The sequence below is a fragment of the Tenrec ecaudatus genome, chromosome 1 (assembly GCF_050624435.1).
Source record: "Tenrec ecaudatus isolate mTenEca1 chromosome 1, mTenEca1.hap1, whole genome shotgun sequence".
NCBI classification, from domain to species: domain Eukaryota; kingdom Metazoa; phylum Chordata; class Mammalia; order Afrosoricida; family Tenrecidae; genus Tenrec; species Tenrec ecaudatus.
Window position 1 is genome coordinate 218,232,672 of NC_134530.1, and position 20,007 is coordinate 218,252,678.

Sequence of the window (20,007 nt, forward strand, 5' to 3'; positions counted from 1 at the left end):
TGCTAACCGAGGAGTAAGGAAAACAAACACAGGAGCTCCTGCTAGGCCTCTCCTCCTCCTACCTTCCTTCCTTCCTTCCCTTTCTCCTGCAGCAGCGTCAGCCCAGCGACGTGGAGGATGTCCCCTCCAGCCAGCACGCCCAGAGATCCGCAAGCGGCCGCCACCCCTCGCCCTCGCCCTCGCCCGCGCCGGGGCCGGGGCCGGGCCGGGTGGGGCGGCGCGGGGAGGAGGGAACCGTGCTGGGCATGCTCAGTGGGTCGGGCCGCGGGCCCGGACCTCGCGGCTGGAGGGAAGCGGGGCGGGGGCGGGGGGCCGGGGCCGCGCGAGGGCGCATGCTCAGTGCTCGCCTCTGCGCTCTCCATCCAGTGCGGCAGCCGGAAAACCGCAGCGGCGGCGGGGCGGCCGGGAGGCGACGACGGGACCGGCTCCCGACGGATGAGCCGCGAGCGCAGAGGCTGGGCCTGACGGCCTCGGCCGCCAGCCGGGAGCCAGAGCCGGGAGCCGGCGGGGGTCGCGGAGGAGGGGCCGCGCGGCCGGGGCGCCGCCGTGATTTTTGACGTTCCCTTCAGCTCCGCGCCGCGCCCGGCCGGGCCGCCCCCGCGCCCGCGCCCGCCCCCGCGCCGCGCTCTTCCTGCTCCGCCCGCCGGGCTCTGGTGGGCTCTCCCGCTCCGCCCGCCGGGAGGGAAGGGGAGGCGGGCGCGCGGCCCGGCGACGGCGGGGGCCTTCTCCACGCCGTGATTGTTGGAGATCCCGCCCCCCCCCCGCGCTAAAATTCCGGGCCCTCCAGCCGCCACCCTCCCCCAAGTCCGTGTGACTGAACGGAGACAAAGGGGAGCGGCCTCGCTCACACGCGCGCTCGCGGGGCGCACCCAACCACCGGCCGACGGACGGACGGACGGACGGACGGACGGGCCCGCCGCCGCCACATTCCTATGTCCGGGAGGAGCGGCGGCGGCTCCCGCGGGAGGCGGCCGGCTCGCCGCGCGGACAGCTGAGCGCCTCTTCGTCGCCGCCCGGGCGGGCCTCGCCCCGGCCCCGATGGTTTGATCCCGCCCGCCCGCCCGCCCGCCCCTCCGGCCCCTCCTCGGCCCCCCGCGGCGGCGCGGCCACGCCATGTGAAGGTCAGCGGCCGGACCTCGCGAGCGGCCGCCGAGAACGATGGGGGATGCTGCGGACCCCCGGGAGCTGCGGAGGACCTTCATTGTCCCGGCCATCAAGCCCTTCGACCACTACGACTTCGCCAGGGCCAAAGTCGCCTGCAACCTGGCCTGGTTGGTGGCCAAAGCCTTCGGGACGGGTGAGTCGCGCCCTCCCGTCACCCTGCCCTCTCGGGATGTGCGGTGTCCGGTCGTGGGATCCTCCCTGCGGGGCTTCTCGTCCGCATCCCGGGAATCCGAGGGCGGGGGGTCGGACCCCAGCAAAGGCAGGCCTGGGCTTCCGCGAAGGGCCCGTGGCTGTCAGGTGGAAATTGGCCAGACGTGTGTTGTTGGAGAGCGGAGTGCCCCCCCCGCCCCCCGCCCCCAGTCAGCGGTCTTATCATTCCCCCCCCCCCCCTTGTCACGGTTTTACACAGACTGGCTTTAATTTGTGGTGTTTCCCTCATTGTGCCGCAGACATTCCCCCTTCCGTCAGCATTTCGATCACACCACCAGCCATCTCCGATGGTTTCTTTCTTATTGGGAGGAGCGGGCTGGAGCAGCAGCATGCTTTTGACATTTACGATGACGGCTGCGCCCCGGTCTCCGGGAGCTGGAAGGCGGCCTGGGTTGGAGGGCGATTTATGTTGTCATTCTTGAAGCCCGTATCATCGCTCCAGCCACGCTTCCGACTTTATTAAACCAGTTATTTGAAACCTACACTTAGCTTCCCGGCTGCAGCATGCGCTTTGCATTTGATAGGTTCATTGATCCGCATCCTTACCCGCCCCCAGTGTATTTTGGCTCTGTGAGTTAAGAGGAACAAACATTTCTCTGTTTTGTTTTGAAATTTGTGTCCTATTTTTTAATAGGAGACCGTGCGTGTGTGTGTTTCAGGCATGTGCTGTTGACACATTGTCTAGTACAGTAGCAGTTACACATGCCGGCCTTTACCTAGTCTTTGCAAAATAACAGGAAAAGGGCCTCCTGTTGGAATTCTCTTCAGTTTTGCTTTCGGAGCCTGTGCTGTGGAAGGTTTCAGTCATTAGAGAGCTGCCTTTCATTGGAAGAAACTCGTGGGTGGTAACTTTGAAGAGGAATCTGCATAATTTCTGCCCCCTAATTGATGAATTTGGGGTACATGAAATGTTTGTTGAAAAATGAGTTAGTGACAAACTTTTCTTCAGATATTAAATACAGGTGGTGGCCCCTCCCCCCAGGATGGTTTTATTTCCTATTTTAGGATTAGGAAAATACGTGCTTCAATGATTGAGTTCAGTCTTGCTGCCTTGACCGTATACGCAGCGCAGCCTTCCCAGAGTGTGCACATGTCGCTATTTAACAGCAGACGGATCTTAATGTTTGGCAGATTCTTTTGGGGGAAAGGTCACACTGGCATGATGATATACTTAGGACAGCCTTAGTTTTATTTGCATTCTCTTGCTTGATACTGAAGTAGGAAGGTGATAACAGGTTTTCCAGCTGCCATGAGGATAAAGAAAGCTATAACAAACAGCAGATATAATAACCAGATATAACCAATCATTTTAGTTTTAAAGATTCGTTTGGAGCAGAATGTCTAGAATAACCCATCGTAGAAGTACACAGTGTTACCTTTTACAAATTTCTGACATCACTGAAGTAAACATTAGTGGGAATAACAACCTCTATCTTGGTTTTACCCTAAGTTGCAGACTGAAGCTAATAGCCAACTTAGAGAGGAAATGAAGATCATTTAGGTGTTGTAGAAAGGATGGAAATTTTTGTAGGAACCGCTTCAGAAAAGTAATGTGTGCAAAATGGGAGTCAGGGGAAATAACAAAAATATTTTCTTTCTTTCCCCCTGAAACGGAGAGGAGACTCTTAGAACAGATGTCTTAGAAGTTGTGCCCTGACTTTTTCACAAAGAGGCCTAACCAGAAAATGCCCTACATTCTGGCAAGTGAACTTCATTCTGGACCACTGGATGAATCCACATTGAACACATTTGAATGAGAAAGGAAGTGAAGGAAATCCCTTAGCTGTGGAATCTGTTGGGGGCCAGGCATTGCATCATATGCTTTGCATAAAGTTGTGCATTAGGAATTGACTAGGATTCAGAGATTAGTTACTATGTTTCCTGTTTAAAACAAAAAAGAAACACTAGGGTTTAGAGCAGGGGTCCTCAAACTTTTTAAACGGAGGACCAGTTCACTGTCCTTCAGCCCATTGGAGGGCTGGACTATAGTTAAAAAAAAACTATGAACAAATTCCTATGCCCATTGGACAAGTTGGCTGCTAAGCAGGACAGGCAGCAGCGACAAAAACACCTGGCGGGCCAGATAAATGTTGAGAATCCCTGACTTAGAGGGCTGAAACAATTTTTTTGTTTGAGTTCTGTCTGACTTTAAAGGGTAACGTATTGGCTACGGTGGGCCTGTGCCTAGTTCGCAATCAGTGGCTCTGTGTATTCAGTCCTATAGGCAAATACTGATCTCATGTGCAGAGGGGACAGGCTCAGTAAAAAGTATTTACACAAGATTAAACATCTGGAAGAGGGGGATTCTGTTTGCTGTTCAGGTTTTTCTGACCCATGAGTTTGTTTTTGATGCTACTCTGCAGTGTCATCCTGTCTCTTTCTCTGCAAGTGTGAAAAGTGTGCAAATAGCACATGTTGAAAGTCCTGTGTTTGTTTTGGGGTTTTCTTTGAAGAGTTGGAAGATCTTGGCTCACTTTCCTATGGTTGCCTTTGCAGCTGTTGAAATGGATAAAAAGCCCATATTCACGAGGGGATGACATAGAACACCTTGAAAGGGTGATTTCATAATAAGAAATGGAAATGAGAAAAAGTAATAAGAAATGGCTAAGGAAAATGAATAAGATTTCGGTTTTTTGTACTGGAAATACTTTAACTTTTTTCCTGCTGAATCTGTTGTGCAGCAAGGGTCAATAGAAAAATCTTTGCTCTGAAGGTTTTACCTAGAGGTGTTCAGCTGGTTATTAAAAAAAAATTAGTGCATTGTTAGGGTGTGCTTTCCTAGAAGCACCTCTTTGTCAGTGATGGTGAGACCATCAGAAACTTCCTAATGTTTCATAGATTAAAAAGTAGTCAGTTTTGGAACTGTATGTTTGAAAAGTTCTTTAAGGATAGTTAGAAATTAGCTGTGGGCGTAAAACAAAGTAATGAAACTATAAAAAGTAAATGAAGCACACCAGCATTGTCATAACTACAAAGCAGGTTGAATATTAAATTAACTTGGTGTTTCATAGTTTTATGTCAGGATTTTGAACCATTTTCTTCTCTTACTAGAAATAGTCAGTATCCTCCAAAGAGCCCCAGATCTTAATATTTTACTTTTTGGAAGAATGCAAGTAGAATTTCAGATGCAGAAGACATTTGTATATTTTCATTTGAAATAATAAACAGATACTCTAGACAAGCGGTTCTCAACCTGTGAGTCATCAAGTGACCCCTTTGGGGGTCATCCTGCATATCAGATATTTTCATTAGATTCATAACAGTAGCAAACTTACAGTTATGAAGTAGCAATGAAAATAATTTTATGGTTGGGGATCACCACAACACGAGGAACTGTATTAAAGGGTCGCAGCATTGAAAATGTTGAGAACCACTGCCCTAAATACTGTAAATAAGTTGCAGAAGCAGCAGCTATGTGTGCTATCCCTACTGCTGCATTGGAGCAGCTTAACCCATTTACAAGCAACAGCACTGCGGTGCCAGCTTTAAATATGTGCTCTGCCACCTGCAGTCCTTGATATAAAGTGGTAGGTACCAAATTCCCCGTGATCCTCTTCTGTAATTCTTGAACTTGGAATTCTTAACACGGAGTTCAAGGCCCACTTCCTTCTTTCTGTTATTCCATCATTCCAACCTCAACAACTATCATTGCCTTTCTCATGTCCTCTAGCTTTTCCATGTAAATCACTTGCTGTTAAAAACACACGGTTACATTTCTTCACCATTGTGCCCTTGCCATAGTCCTAATGCATAGATGAAGGTTGTGAAACAGTAGTTAATTGTGGTTTAAGAGACCAGTAGCAGGGTGGTCCCTGGAGAAGGCAGTGAAGAGGAGGAAGACTTTTTTTTTTTTTTTACTGTGAAGCATGTGCACTTTAATAAACAATAATTCATAATGACTTTTATCAAGATGGATTGACAGAGTGGCTCCAACAGTGGGCCCAAACGCAGCAAGATTGGGAGGGGGGCGCAGGAGTGAGTGGCATTTTGTTCTGTGTCTATCTGTGTAGCGTCATCATGAGACAGAACCAACTAGACAGCAATGGTAGCAGAGAGCAATTTAGGAAGCTATTGTGAGTATCCTGGCAAAAGATGATGAAGGCTGGAAGTAGGTAGAAATGATAATAAAATTGCTAATATTTATTAGCAATTAGTGTGTTAATTATATATATATATATATATATATATAAATAATCTCATCTTAACCCTCATGACAGCCTTTTAAGTGGAACTATTATTACTCTAATTTTACTAATGAAGACAGTGAGGCCCAGAGGTATAGGATGGTGCTCAAAGCCACTTACTGATGAAGCTAGGATTTGAACCTGGGGGAATCTAACTCAGCCTGTGCTCTTAACCACTGTGCTATAAGGGTAGACATCAGGATAGGGAAATGTTTTAGCAATCTCATCCCCAGGATGTTGAAATAACTGAATTTGCACGTGTTTGGTTTAGCTGGAAAAGGGAATGTAGGAGAGGATGAGGTTACCTGAGGTTTAAGGAGGATGTGGTTACTGGATCCTTTGAGATTTGGTGACTGGGAGGGTGAATCTTGAGCCTATTGACAGAGAAAGAAGCAAATTGGAAGGAGAAGGCACCTTTGTTTTGGGGAGCCTTGAACTTGAAGTGTTGGCCAATACTTTGAGAAATTCAGTCAAATAGGGAATTAGGGTTCCCCTCAACTATATTTGCCTAGTATTAAATTTCATATACAGTATAAAAGCAAACTACTTTATAAGACAATTATAAGAAACAACATTCATTAGCTAGATGAACAAATGGAAAGAAATTTTGAGACCTCTTCTACTGGTAATCATGGTATCTATATAAATACAATAAATGTTTGCAGAATATAATTTTTTAAATCGTTTTATTAGGGGCTCATACAACTCATCATAATCCGTACATCAATTGTGTAAAGCACATTTGTACATTCATTGCCCTCATCATTCTCAAAACATTTGCTTTCCACCTAAGCCCCTGGCATCTGCTCCTCATCTTTTCCCTTCCCTCCCTGCTTGCCCCTCCCTCATGAACCCTTGATAATTTACAAATTATTATTTTGTCATATCTTGCCTTGTCTGATGTCTCCCTTCACCCACTTTTCTGTTTTCTGTCCCCCAGGAAGGAGGTCACATGTAGATCCTTGTAATCAGTTCCCCCTTTCCAACTCACCCTCCCTCTATCCTCCCAGTATCGCCACTCAGCACCACTGGTCCTGAAGGGATCATCCGCCCTGGATTCCCTGTGTTTTCAGTTCCTATCTGTACCAGTGTACATCCTCTTGTCTAGCCAGACCTGCAAGGTAGGATTGGGATCATGATAGTGGGGGGAGGAGGAAGCATTTAGGAACTAGTGGAAAGTTGAATGTTTCATTGTTGCTACATCGCACCCTGACTGGCTCCTCTCCTCCTTGAGACCCCTCTGCAAGGGGATCTCCAGTGGCCGACAAATGGGTTTGGGTCTCCACTCTGCACTAACCCCCCTCATTCACTATGGTAAGATTTTTTGTTCTGATGATGCTTGATACCTGATCCCTTGACACCTTGTGATCGCACAGCATGGTGTGCTTCTTCCATGTGGGCCTTGTTGCTTCTGAGCTAGATGGCCGCTTGTTTACCTTCAACCCTTTAAGACCCCAGATGCTGTATCTTTTGATAGCCGGGCACCATCAGCTTACTTCACCACATTTGCTTATTCACCTGCTTTGTCTTCAGCAGTTGTGTCAGGAAGGTGAGCATCATAGAATGCCAATTTAACAGAAGAACGTATTCTTGCATTGAGGGAGTACTTGAATGGAGGCCCAGTGTCCTTCTTGCAGAATATAATTATGAAAAAAATAAAAAGAAAAGAAATAGGTAGTTAGGAATTAGGCCTAGAATGTATGAGAGTGATCGAGGCATCTAGAAAAAGGAATTTCGGAGTTTTCTCTGTAGAGTTGAAGTTGGAAGTAGGTGAGATGGTTGAGGAAGACAAGAAAGCTGAGAGAGAATCTTGGGTGGCAAACACCTACAGTGATGGTGAGTGCTGAGGAAAAGGAAGAAGGGTTAGAGCTATCAGAATCTGGACGGGAATAAAGGAAGCCTGAGATCACTTGGCCCTGGGGAGGACGACTCTTTAAGGGGGCCGTGTCACACGCGTGAGGTTTAAACTCTGCCTTTCTTCTAAGAGTTTATATTCTAGTGACGGAGATCTGCTACATGTATAGAATTGCTGGAACAAGCCCCCCCCCCCCTGCCATCTAGTCCCATCCCGACTCACAGTGACCTTTCCCAGGGTTTCTGAGACTGTAAAGCTTTATGGGACCAGACAGCCTCCTCTTGTTCTTGTGGAATGCCTGGTGAGTTTGAACGGTGTACAGTCCACAGCATCAGCAGGGCATCAACTACGGTAGAGGTCAGGATTGTCAGGACTTCAGACTGGCTCTTCTCGGTTCAGTCTAGGCCACTGAAGAGAAAGGGGAACAGACTTGATTTTGTAAAGAGCACTAGATTGATAACCAGAATGGGGAAAGTGATGGAGTGGCGCCTTGCTGAAAAATGAACATTCCCTGGAGAAAAGAAGGGCAGTTGGGTATGCTTCAGCAACCAAGTCCCGCGGCTGGTCCAGTTGGAGATACCAGTGCCCTGCCCACTGAGGGGAGCCCGCAGCATTGCTTTGAATGTCTGACACGCCACAGTCCTGGCCATCATCCACTCTCCTGCATCAGGCTCCTGAGAGGACCCTCTATGCCTCTTTGAAGTCTCACAGCTCAGGACTCTGGCCTGTCGTTTTCCTCATCCTAGTTATTGTTCCCCGTATACCCACACTTGACAAGTTCATGTCTCTTCTGATCTCACTGCCTCACCTGTTTGAAGCCCTGCAGGAACATATGAGAACCACGTAGCCCCTCCCCACTTTTTTAACGGAGATGCTGAGCATCATGAGAGGTTCTCGCAAATTCATTTTCTGACACTTCTCTCATATGCAGAGGAAGGTTAGGTCACTTTCAGCCACCAGTATAATGGAGGTGGCAGGTGGTATTTAAGGGAGACCCTGAGGGAGTCAGCTGGAGTGGCAAGTAGGTATTGCAGGTGGCACTGGCGTTTCGTGTACAGGGGGCATTGTGAAATGTAGGCCGTGCTGGTGTTGACCACACAGACCAGTTTGGTTGGAGGAGGGTTATGTAAGAACAGTAGTAGAGCCCGTGGAAACTGGTCCATTGGGACAGAATTGTGTGAAGGGCTGAGGTAAGGATCTTGGCACTTATTTAGTTGATAAATTATCCTATGCACATTGTTTTAGACAACCACAAACAAATTTAGACTATTACTAATTTATTAACACTTACTTTGTGCCGAAGTTCAAACCATCAGTTCAAACCCACCAACTGTTCTGAGAGAGAAGTCTCAGAAACTCTTTCTAGGGTTGTTACGATTTGGAATCAGTTTGATGGCGGTGAGTTTGAGTTATTTTGTGTTGTGTACTATTCTGAGGAGCTCTGGTTACTCCTTGGGCTGCTAACTTCAAGGTCAGCAGTTTAAATTCACCAGCTGTTCTCAGAAGAAAGACTAGGCCTTCTACTCTCAAGAGTTACAGTCTCAGAAACCCACAGGCACTTCCACCCTGTCCTGTAGGCTGCTATTGAGTTGGCATCAACTCAGTGGTAGTGAGTGAGTTCTTGAGCATTTCATGCCCATCATTTCTTTTAATCTGACAGCAACTCTTATTTAGTAGATATCGTTTTGTTTTCTAAGACTCAAAAGAATTTTTTCTTAATAGAACCATTGGGAGAACATTCTTTGTTGTTAGGGGCTATCTTGTGAACTCTGGGGCTTTAGCAGCATCCTTGGCCCCCACCAGATGCCCACTAGATGCTTATCCTTCCAGTTACTAGGACCAGAGGTTGCTCAATGCCCTGAGGGCGTCATCGTTCTTGGCTGTGAACCACAGCTATAAGATTATCAGACAAGTCATTGATAGAGAAAGATCTCCTTTGTACACTAAAGTTCAAATTACAAAATATTCTGATTCACAAAGAGAAAGTATTCAGGAATTTAGCAACAGTGGCCTTACGCCCTTTTATAAGTGAGGAAACAGGTTTAGAAGGATTAAAAAGCTTACCCTTAATCATCTGGCTAGTAAGTAGTAGGATTGAATTTAGAGTTGAATCCTTTATGATACTAGAATTTGTGTTCTAACCTTTATGTTAGGCTCTTCCTATGTTCATGACAGTTTTATATAGTACAGTATTGGAAGCAAAGGCATAAAGCTTGCATGAAGACCTGTCGGGTGTAGATCTTAAGTGTTCTATTACAAAATAGCAAAGTATGTATGTTTTCTTTGGCAAGCCTGCTTATATTTGATTAGTTGGTACAGAAATAAGAAATATATGCAACATTGGTCTGTAATTGCAGGTCCCCCTACCCCCAGTGGATCCAGTTTTCCATGTATAATTTTCTATGAACAAGTTACCAATTATATTTAAATTAATTACTCTGTATTTATTATTGGTGACAAGCTTGTTGCTTTAGTTCATACTAATTGTTGATAATAATTGTTTTCGTTTGTCACATTTAACACGTTTCCCACTCAGCCTCACGTAATTTTTCCTTTCTATTTAAGAAAAAAAAAAGTATCCTTGAACTAACTTCAAGCTTTTCTTTCTTGATGTGTTTTGTTTTGTTCTTTGTCAGTGGTTTGTTGTTGTTTCGTTGTCTGGTTGTATACTGTTGCTTTGTTTTCCTCTGTCTTGTTTTCGTGCATGTTATTGTCTCCGCAGGTCTGTCTAAATAAGACAGGCTGGATGAACTATCTGGAGGAAAAACAACGGGACCGACAGTTCCAGGGGGACTTCGGATAGGGGGAGGTGGAGGGGTAAGGAAGTGGTGTTAACAAACACAGGGACAAGGGAACAACATGGGACCCCAAATGGTAGTAAGGGGGGAGTGGCAGACCTGGTAGGGAATGATCAAGGGTAAGGTTACGTAAAGAAGAGGTATAGTTGTAACCCAGGTGGGGACGGAGCATGGTAGTAGGGCAGGAGGAAAGTCAAGGGAGATGGAGGCAAGAGCTAGGAGTCAAGGGGCAGTTATACAGGTCTAGACAAAGACATGTACATGCAAATATATATATGAGGATGGGGAAATAGATCTATGTGTCTATATTTATTGGTTTAGTATTAAGATGGCAGAAGAACCTTGGGCCTCTACTCAAGCACTCCCTCAGTACATGAATACTTTCTTTTATTAAATTGGCACTCTACGATGCTCACCCTCCCGACACAACTGCTGAAGCCAAAGAGGGTGAGCAAGTAAATGTGGTGAAGAAAGCTGATGGTGCCTGGCTATCAAAAGAGATAGTGTCTGGGGTCTTAAAGGCTTGAAGACAAACAAGCGGCCATCTGGCTCAGAAGCAACAAAGCCCACATGGAAGAAGCACACCAGCCTGTGCGATCACGAGGTGCCAAAGGGACCAGGTATAAGGCATCATGCAATATATATATATACCATAGTGAATGAAGGGGGAAGTGCAGAGTGGAGATCCAAAGCCCATTTGTCAGCCACTGGAGATCCCCTCACAGAGGGGTTTAGGAGAGGAGATGGGTCAGTCAGGGTGCGATGTAGTACCAATGAAGAACACAGCTTTCCCCCAGATCCTGGATGCTTCCTGCCCCCAACTACCATGATCCAAATTCTACCTTGCAGGGCTGGATAGGGCAGAGGTTGTACACTGGTACATATGAGGGCTGGAGACACAGTGAATCCAGGGTGGACGATACCTTCAGGACCAGGGGTGTGAGGAGCGATACTGGGAGGGTAGAGGGTGAGTGAGTTGGAAAGGGGGAACCAGTTACAAGGATCTACATGTGATCTCCTCCCTGGGAGACGGACGGCAGAGAAGGAGGAAGGGAGACTCCAGATAGGGCAAGATATGACAAAATAAGAATCTATAAATTATCAAGGGCTCATGAGGGAGGGGGGAGCGGGGAGGGAGAGGGGGAAAAAGAGGACCTGATGCAAAGGGCTTAAGTGGAGAGCAAATGCTTTGAAAATGATTAGGGCAAAGAATGTTCGGATATGCTTTATACAATTGATGTATGTATATGTATGGATTGTGATAAGAGTTGTATGAACCCCTAGTAAAATGTTAAAAAAAAGGTAATTCTCCATCAAACTTTTAGAGAAAAGCTTTTTATAGTAACATCTTTCCAATCCATCAAGCTTTTAAAGAATAGCTCTTTACAGTAACATCTTTCCAATTCTCCTGCCATGTATTCCTGTCTTTCCTGGGGATTTTCCTAAAGTGCTCTGTCTGTTTTCCTTGTTTCTGAATAATCATGATAAGAAATATTTGTATATCATTTTAAATCTTTAGAAGAAAAAGGGATAATTATAAAATGTTAAAATGTATCGGTCTCAAACTTTTAGGCTAACTTCAGATGCCTTATTTCCCATTGTGGACTGCAATTATATTTCTTACAATTATTTCAAATTTACTTAAGATAATTATTTTTATTAAAAAGGCGTTAAGTACAAACCAGGAAAAATACAATACAGGCCAGGAATTCAGCCAGAGAGAGGAGCCTACATTCTCGGTAGCCCTTGTAGTATGTTCATGGAAGGAACAGTGCTGGTGTAGTGACTTACCTCTCGGGCTGCTGACCCCAGTATTAGCAGTTTGAATTGTACCAGACCTTGCAGTTGTCAGCCCTGTGCCTAACCCATGGGGTCAACAGGACTCTTAAAGAAACCTTTATTAATCAAAAAGATCAAAATGAGAAGCTATTGTTTCTCAACATCTCCTCCATCTAGAGCAGTGGTTCTCAACCTTCAGAATGCCGCAACTCTGATACAGTTCATGTTGTGGGGACCCCCCCAACCATAAAATTATTTTCGTTGCTACTTCATGACTATAATTTTGTTACTGTTATGAATTGGGCAACTCTTGTGAAAGGGTCGTTCCACCCCCAAAAGCTCTGCGACCCACAGGTTGAGAAGCGGTGATCTAGAGCCATACACTTCAGACTTCTGGAAGTGCTTTCCATCCCTCTGACCCTTGCCCAAAGAATTCTGTGGACTTTGATTTACACACGGCAAAGCAGCAGTTTTGTTCAAGAGGTTTGAGTTGTGTTTCTTTTTAAATTCCTAGTGTTTGGGGAACAAAATGAAGTCTCAGGGGGCATGATTAAGGTGGAGGGTGCCTGGGGTGGGTAAGGTTTTTCAATGAAATTCTCATAGACTGTCCTTTGCTATCCTTGAATGGGAAAAGTTCCTTGTTGCAAATGTCATGAACCATTTCTCTGTAATGCAGTTTTCAGTTTTCTTAAAGTTTCTTCCATATCAGCTTCTGCACTTGTCCTGGCAATCTATTAAGATGATCCCTTTTGGATCCAGGAAAGTCACCATAGCCCTTTGAGCTGCCCTCTCCTGCTTTCCTTTAACTGACCCAGCAGATCCCCCTGGAAGCCTCTGCTGTGATTGGATTTTGCTCTCTGGAGCATATCGGTAAATCCAAGACTCATTCCTGGTTATGGTTTGCCCCATGAAAGCACATTCATTTATTTTGCTCTTGTTTAAAAGCCTGGTGTCAAGATCAGCTTTGTTAAGTAGCTGACTTTCAGGCAGCGCTTTTTGTTTAGTGTCCTTTTTGTTTTAAGGCACTCGAAGGAGTCTAAGAAAAGTATATTCCTGAGAGAACGTGTCCGTAGGCATGCGCTAATTGCATAGACATGTTTAAACATATTTTGCTTGGAACAACCCTGTGCATGTATGAAGTGGACCACTGGTAGCAATACTTTTTCGTGCGCGTGTGTGTGTGTGTGTGTGTGTGTGTGTGAGTGTGTGTGTGTGTCTCTACTCTCCAACTACACTACCAGGCTAACTGTTCCAGAGGTCATGGAACAGGAGGGCTTACAAGACAAATGAAAATGCTCACATCACACACACCTAAATGACCCCAACAGCAGAGTAGAACTGCCCCTGTGGGCTTCTGAGACTGTAACTCTTGGTAGGAGTGGAAAGCTTTGTCTTTCTCCTGTGGATCCACTGGGGTTTCGAGCTGCTAAACTTGCAGTATAATCCCACTAGCCTCCTGCTTTGGTTCATTCGTTTTATAGGGAGAGGCAAGGGGAACGAGATGGGCAAATTAGCACACTCGGGATGGAGTCCAGCAGGGAGAAGGACCACAGTCCTTGAGTCAGACAGACACAGTGTTCATGGACTCATATGTCCAACTCTCTTTCTGCCACATTATTATTTTCTTGCTGATGGTATAGTTTCAAGGACCGTGAGCTGGGGTTTGAATCAGAACCAGAGACGTAAACGTAAGTCAGACACTCCTGCTGCAATTGTAGCTTGCCAGCGAGGCTGTGTTCCTTGGACAGAGGGCACATGAGCCAGAATGAGTGTCACAGTTGAGTGGCCCAATTAAACACTTAATGACTATTAAGTGCTCATGTATATTTAATGTTCGTTGCCTTAAATTTGTTTAGTAGCAGGCATATTTCGCATATTTATATTAGCTTTCATGTGTTCTAGTGCCTGCTGAATATTAGGTATCATTTTCCCCTCTTTCTATGCATGTTTAACATGTGGATGACATTTTACCTTTGACACATTTTATGAATTTTGTTTATGTATACTAATTGTTTACCAACTACTGAATTGCCAGTGGTACTTAAATACTTTAGTATATAATTTCTAAGAAGGAGGTCATTTCTTCTATATAGTAATTCAGTAAAATTATTTAAATCAGGAAATGTAAGTGGTATATATTCAAATTTGTCTGAATGTCCATATTGCTATTTTCCCTATCCCAGCATCATCTATTGCATTTAATTGCCACATTCTTAGTCTTCCACAATCTATATTTTTCATGACCTGGGACCTTTTGAAGATCGAGTCCCTTGTTGAGCTGGGCATCAGGCCCCTTCAAACATTGGCGCAGCTCTTGCCACACATCCCTTGACAGCCAGTTCCAGACCCCATTCAGTAGATGTCCCACTTTACCTTTAGTCTACTTTTGGTCAAAAACTGACGGAATACCACTTGAAGTGTTTCGACAAGCTGATGAAGCTCTGGAACCACTTACTCATTTAGACCAAGACAGCCACTTGGCCAGCTGACTGGACGAGGTCTATTATTGTACCCATTCCAAAGAAAGGTGACCCAACAGAATGCTTAAGTTAGAGAAAAGTGTTATATGACACAAGTAAAATTCTGAAGATCATCCAGCGATTTTTACAGTCGAACATTAGCAAGGAGCTGTTCAGGCTGTATTCAGAAGAGAATGTGGAGCAAGGGATATCATTGCTGGTGTCAGATGGGTCTTTGCTCCAGGAAGGGAGTACCAAAAGATGCTTTTCTGTGTGTTTTATTGTCTGCCAAGACATTTGAGTATGCGGATAACAACAAACTGGATAACCTTGAGAAGAATCGGGATCCCAGACCACTTCATTCTACTCATGTGGAACTTGTGCATGAATTAAGAGGGAGTTAGGTAGACAGAACAAGGGAATACTGCAGGGTTTAAAATGAGGGAATGTGTGCATCAGGGTTGTATCCTCTCACCATACTTCCACAGTCTATATGCTGAGCAAATAATCGAAGAAGCTGAATTGTTTGAAGAAGAATATAGTATCAGAATTAGAGGAAGGCTTATGATCAACTTTTGATATACAGATGACAGATGCTGGAAGTGAGGAGGACTTGAAACACTTGTTAATGAAGATCGAAGATTGCAGCCTTCAGTATGGATCGCCACTTAATGCAAAGGCCCAAATCCTCACAAGTGGACCAATAGGTAGCATGATAAATGGAGAAAAGATTGACATTGTCAAGGATGTTGCTTTGCTTGGATCCACAATCAGTGCTTGTGGAAGCAGCAGTTAAGACACAGTGTATTGTATTGGGTAAATCTGCTGTACAAGACCTCTCTTGAGTATTGAAAATCAGGGAGGCTACTTTGGGAGCCTTTCCCAAGCCAAGGTATTTTCAGTTGTCTCATATGCATGTGAAAGTTGAACAGTGAATCCAGAAGACTGAAGAAGAGTTGATGCATTTGAACTGTGGGGCTGATGAAGAGTATGGAACCTACCACGGGCTGCCCGAAGGACAGCAAGTCTGTTGTGGAAGAAGCATGGCTAGAGTGCTCCTTAGAGGCAGGATGGCTCGATTTCGTCTCACATACTTTGGACATGTTCTCAGGGGAGACTGGTCCCTGGAGGGCGTCCTGCTTGATAAAATGGAGGAGCAATGAACGAGAAAGGCCCTCTAGAGGATGGATTGACAGAGTGGCTGCAACAGTAGGCTCAAGTACAGGAACAATTAAACGAGGATTACAATCACAGCGTTCATGGGCAGTGCTTCGGGCTGCTGTGCGTAGGGTCACTGGGTCGGAACTGACTTGATGGCGACCCAACACCACCACCTTTGGTCTGATTGACTGGGATGTACTGAGGTAATGACAGTGCCCCAACAGGAACAGCCAGGCAATATGAAGAAAAGTCAAGCATACAGATACCTGCCCCAGATAAGAGTTGATATCAATAAAGACTGAGGGAGTAGATATAACCTAATTCCCTACTGTTCCTGCTCCCTGGTGCTAACCCATCTTTTAGGGACTTCTTGTTCACTCCATTTCTTTCCTCCCTCCACTGTCTTCTTCCCGTCCCCTAAGCTGGCCCCTTCCTCCCATCCCTGTTACTGCCACCGCCCCCTGACCTTCCAGCAGCTGATGGTCCTTGTTGTTCTCCCATACAACACCATCCTTGCATTTTACAGGGCCCAGCAAGAGTGACTAAGAGGCACCAGAAATAACCAGTTAGCATCCAGATAGCTCTAGAGAGAAACATTCAGATAGAAGAAAGTCTCTCTACCCTCTTCTGCTCCCAAGATCGGAATAACTTGATGGTACCTGCCAAAAAGACACAGTGGTCTCCATCGCATCCCTGTGGTTTCAGTAGGGAGAAGGAAAATCCATCTTTGGCACCTCAAGGCCAGTTGCCCCAAGGCAGAGATTAGGACCTGCTTCCACACTGCTTCCTTTCTTTTGCCCTATTCTGACACCAGCTGTTCCTCCCACAATGCTGCTCTTCTGGTTTTAATGGTCCATTGCCACCCAGAAACTCAGAGACAACACTATGGTCATGGTTGTTTATTAAAGAAGTTAGAAGATTACCACAAGCCAAGTTCAGAAAATAAAAGGTAAACCAAGTTCAGAAAACAAAAGCCTCTCTGTGAGACTCTCTGGTCCTCAGCCTCATGGTTCCTTGGCCGCTGGTCTGCATGGGTCAGGAAGCCTGTCCACTGCTCTGGCACATGGTCTCCTTGCTTTGACCTCTGGTCTCTGTGGCATGGCCTCTGCTGTCTTTGCCACTTGAAGCTGGGTGCAGTCTTGAGCATGCCCCGCTGTTGGCTCTTCTTCCTTGATAGTCCTAGGAATTTTCTCTTCTAGCTTCTGGGGTGCCTTAGTCTTACAGCCAGTGAAGCGGAAAGCAGACCAATTCCCTCTGTTAGTGTTTCATACACCCTACCGTACCAATCAGTGGGTCTCAGCCTTCCTACTGCCACGACCCTTTATAATATAGTTCCTCCTGTGGTGGTGACCCCTGCTCCCCAACCATAAAATTATTTTTGTTGCTACTTCATCTGTGTCATTTTGCTACTGTTATGAATCAGGCGACCCCTGTGAAAGGGTTGTTTGAACCCTCCAAAGGGGTCGCGACCCCCAGGTTGAGAACTGCTGATTTGGTGGAAGTTAGAGACGTGGATAAAAACGCACTGCCAGTAGCTGAGAGTTGAGCTGCTAACTGCAAGATCAGCAGTCCCAGACCAACAGCCCCTCCTTGGGCTTTGAAAGCCTCAGAAACTCTCCGGGCGGTACCGCTCCACCATAGAATGTCTCTCTGAGGCGCGGATAGGAGAGCCATATTAAGAATTTCATTTTTTTCCACCGTGTACATAAATGATAATGGGGAGAGGGGGTGGTAGGAAGAAGTAGGAAACTGTCTAAATGTCTGAGACTCCCCACTCCGCCAAGTGTCTGAGCTTTCAGTGTTGACTTTTTGCTTGATGGCAATAGACTTTTATAAAAACAATAGGACAGGTACGTTTCATGATGTCGCTCCATTTGAGTTTCTTCATGATTAAGTTATACAGGTCAGTGAGTGAGTCTACAGAAGAGTAGTTGGACACATAATTCTTATTCCAGTATTGGGGAAGTTACCTGTCATTTGGTTCAGGAAGTATCTGTCAGTTACGTTAAAGTTACTACTTTCCTATTTTTAATTAAGTAATTTATGGGAAGCTATTTGATATCTCTTGCCAATCAAACTTTTGCTCATTGCTTTAGCATCTAATGATGTTTCTAGCCTGAATTGATTATACTGTCATAGTTATATTATTATAACTGCTATTTTTTACTATTATTTTGTTACATTATGGCATCCATTTATTTGTTGGTATTCTACTGCAAGGAAGAGCTTTCCTTTCTGTTATTTATTTATATCAGAATGAATTCATTGATAATTCTTTCATTCGTTGGGTTATGGTCCTTTGTTATCTATTTTGATGTTCAAATCATCCCCTTTTTGACCAGTTGGGAGTCTGTGTCCCTCGGCCAGGACCTCATCATTTGGTAGCATTTCTTTGCTGTCTTGTAAGACCAATGTATTCTCGGCTCATCATATACTTTTCTGCTCAAGCCTTGGAAAAAGCTGTTTCTCCTAGGAGCCCTGCTTCCCCTGGTTCTGTTTAGTGGGAAGTGTATCAGGAATCCAGATCTCGATGCTAGGCTTATTGTTGTTGGATTATTATGTCATACACAGAACTAGGAAACATTGACATACGCACATACACACACAGCATCTATTTATTTATATGTGGAGACAGGTAGAAATATAACTGTTACCTTTAAAACGATATTGTCATACTGAAACTTCCAGTTGCAGCCCAGTACCACCGTCTTCCTTCTTGGTTTTCTCTTTTCCATATTCTGAATCCCTTTAACACTGAGAGGACTAGCTTCCGTGTTGTGCTTGAGGCTTCTCTGGGACATGCAGGTGCAGGGTTGAGTGGACTGTGGAGTCGGTGCGGACTGAAGCGGCTTTATGAAATGTGCCCTTCCTGGACTCTTCACAATCATGGCCATGGTTGAGCCCTGTGTTGCCGCTACTTTGTCCGTCCATTTCGCTGAGGACCCTGTCTGTTTTCAATGACCGTCTACCAAGAATGATGTCCTTTCCCAGGGATTGGTTCTTGCTGATAACATGTCCAAGGAAAGCTAGACAGAGCCTGGCCCATCCTTGCTTCCATGGAGCATTCCTGGTGTACTTCATCCCAGACGGACGTGTTCCTTCTAAGGCAGGCTATTCATAGAGTCTGTATATTGCGCCAGTGACGAGTCCAGTTTGGGGGATGGCGGTCCATGTTACGTTGCTTTCTTCGCCAATACCAAATTCAGCTGCATCAGTTCTTCCCGAGTCCAGCTTTTACATGCACATGAAGTGATTGAGAATACCTTGACTCGGGTCAGGTGTACCTTAGTCATCATGTCTGCACTTTAACAGAAGTCTTTTGAAGCACATTTTTCTGGACAGTTTGGTCTTTGCTTTCTTTGATTTCAATGAATGTTGATGGGGGATCCAAGTAAAATGAAATCTTTGACAACCTCAGCCTTGTCTGTGTTATCATGTTGCTTATTGATTCAGTTGTAGGAGTTTTGTTTTCTTTATACTTAAGGGTGTCCATATGAAGGCTGGAGGTTTTGATCTTCATAAGTAAGTGCTTCAAGCCCTTTGGTCTTTAGCAAGCAAGGTTTGCGTATTGCAGGTTGTTAATAAACCTTCCTCCAATTTAATGCCTAGTTCTCCTTCATAGAGTCTAGCTTCTTAGATTTGCTCAGCATACCGATTGAATAAGTATAGTGAAAGGATAAACCCTTTTACCACTTATAAACCACTCAGTCATGTTTGCCATGTGGGAGGCAAACAGTACAGGGGCGCTGAGGAATCTCAGATGAGTTAAACAGACAGAGTCCTCCTGTCATGTACAGGGCCCTCATTTTATTACATCCTTGTCAACAGTGGGTTTAGAAAAATGAAAGCTTGGTCAATTTTAAACATCATTTCCTGTTCCCACATGACTTCTCCATTCCACCCTGTTCCCACCTGCTGACAACCACTAATCTCTCTGTTTGTCTCAATGGATTTGTTTAGCCATGTTATATAAGTCGAGATACTTCAGAAGCCCTGGTGGCATAGTCGTTACATGTTGGCCTGCTAACCACAAGGTCAGCAGTTCAGTTCGAAGCAACAAACTGCTCCACGTGAGAAAGATAGAGCTTTCTACTCCCGTAAAGTTACAGTCTCGGGAACCCATGGGGGCAGTTCTGTTCTGGGTCCACACAATATTTGTTCTTTTGTTCTGATTTATTTCACCGAACATAATGTTTTCCAGACTTATCAATGTGGTGACCTGCATCAGACCATCATTTATCCTTATGGCTGAATAATAACCCCATTGTATGGCCATGCCACATTCATTTATCCATTCATCTACTAGTGAACACTCAGTTTTTTCTTCTTGACTGTAGTAAATTATGCTGCAGTAAATGCTGGTGTAAGTGTGTGTGTCCCAGCCTTCAGCTCCTTTA

General features: G+C 45.3%; 1 protein-coding gene across 5 annotated transcripts in view; it reads left to right on the top strand.

Annotated features, from left to right (window-relative positions):
• The first annotated feature begins 358 nt into the window (after window positions 1–358).
• The window catches only part of CAMSAP2 (calmodulin regulated spectrin associated protein family member 2), a 124,415-nt gene continuing 104,766 nt past the window's right edge, over window positions 359–20,007 (top strand). For 3 of the 5 annotated variants that reach the window (XM_075528791.1, XM_075528798.1, XM_075528802.1), the window contains exon 1: window positions 360–1,297. In XM_075528791.1, coding sequence (XP_075384906.1) covers window positions 1,159–1,297 — 139 coding nt within the window. In that variant the 5' untranslated portion in view covers window positions 360–1,158. Of the gene's footprint in view, window positions 1,298–20,007 lie in introns of all 5 variants that reach the window. The other 2 variants (XM_075528804.1, XM_075528803.1) reach the window with 2 other exon arrangements.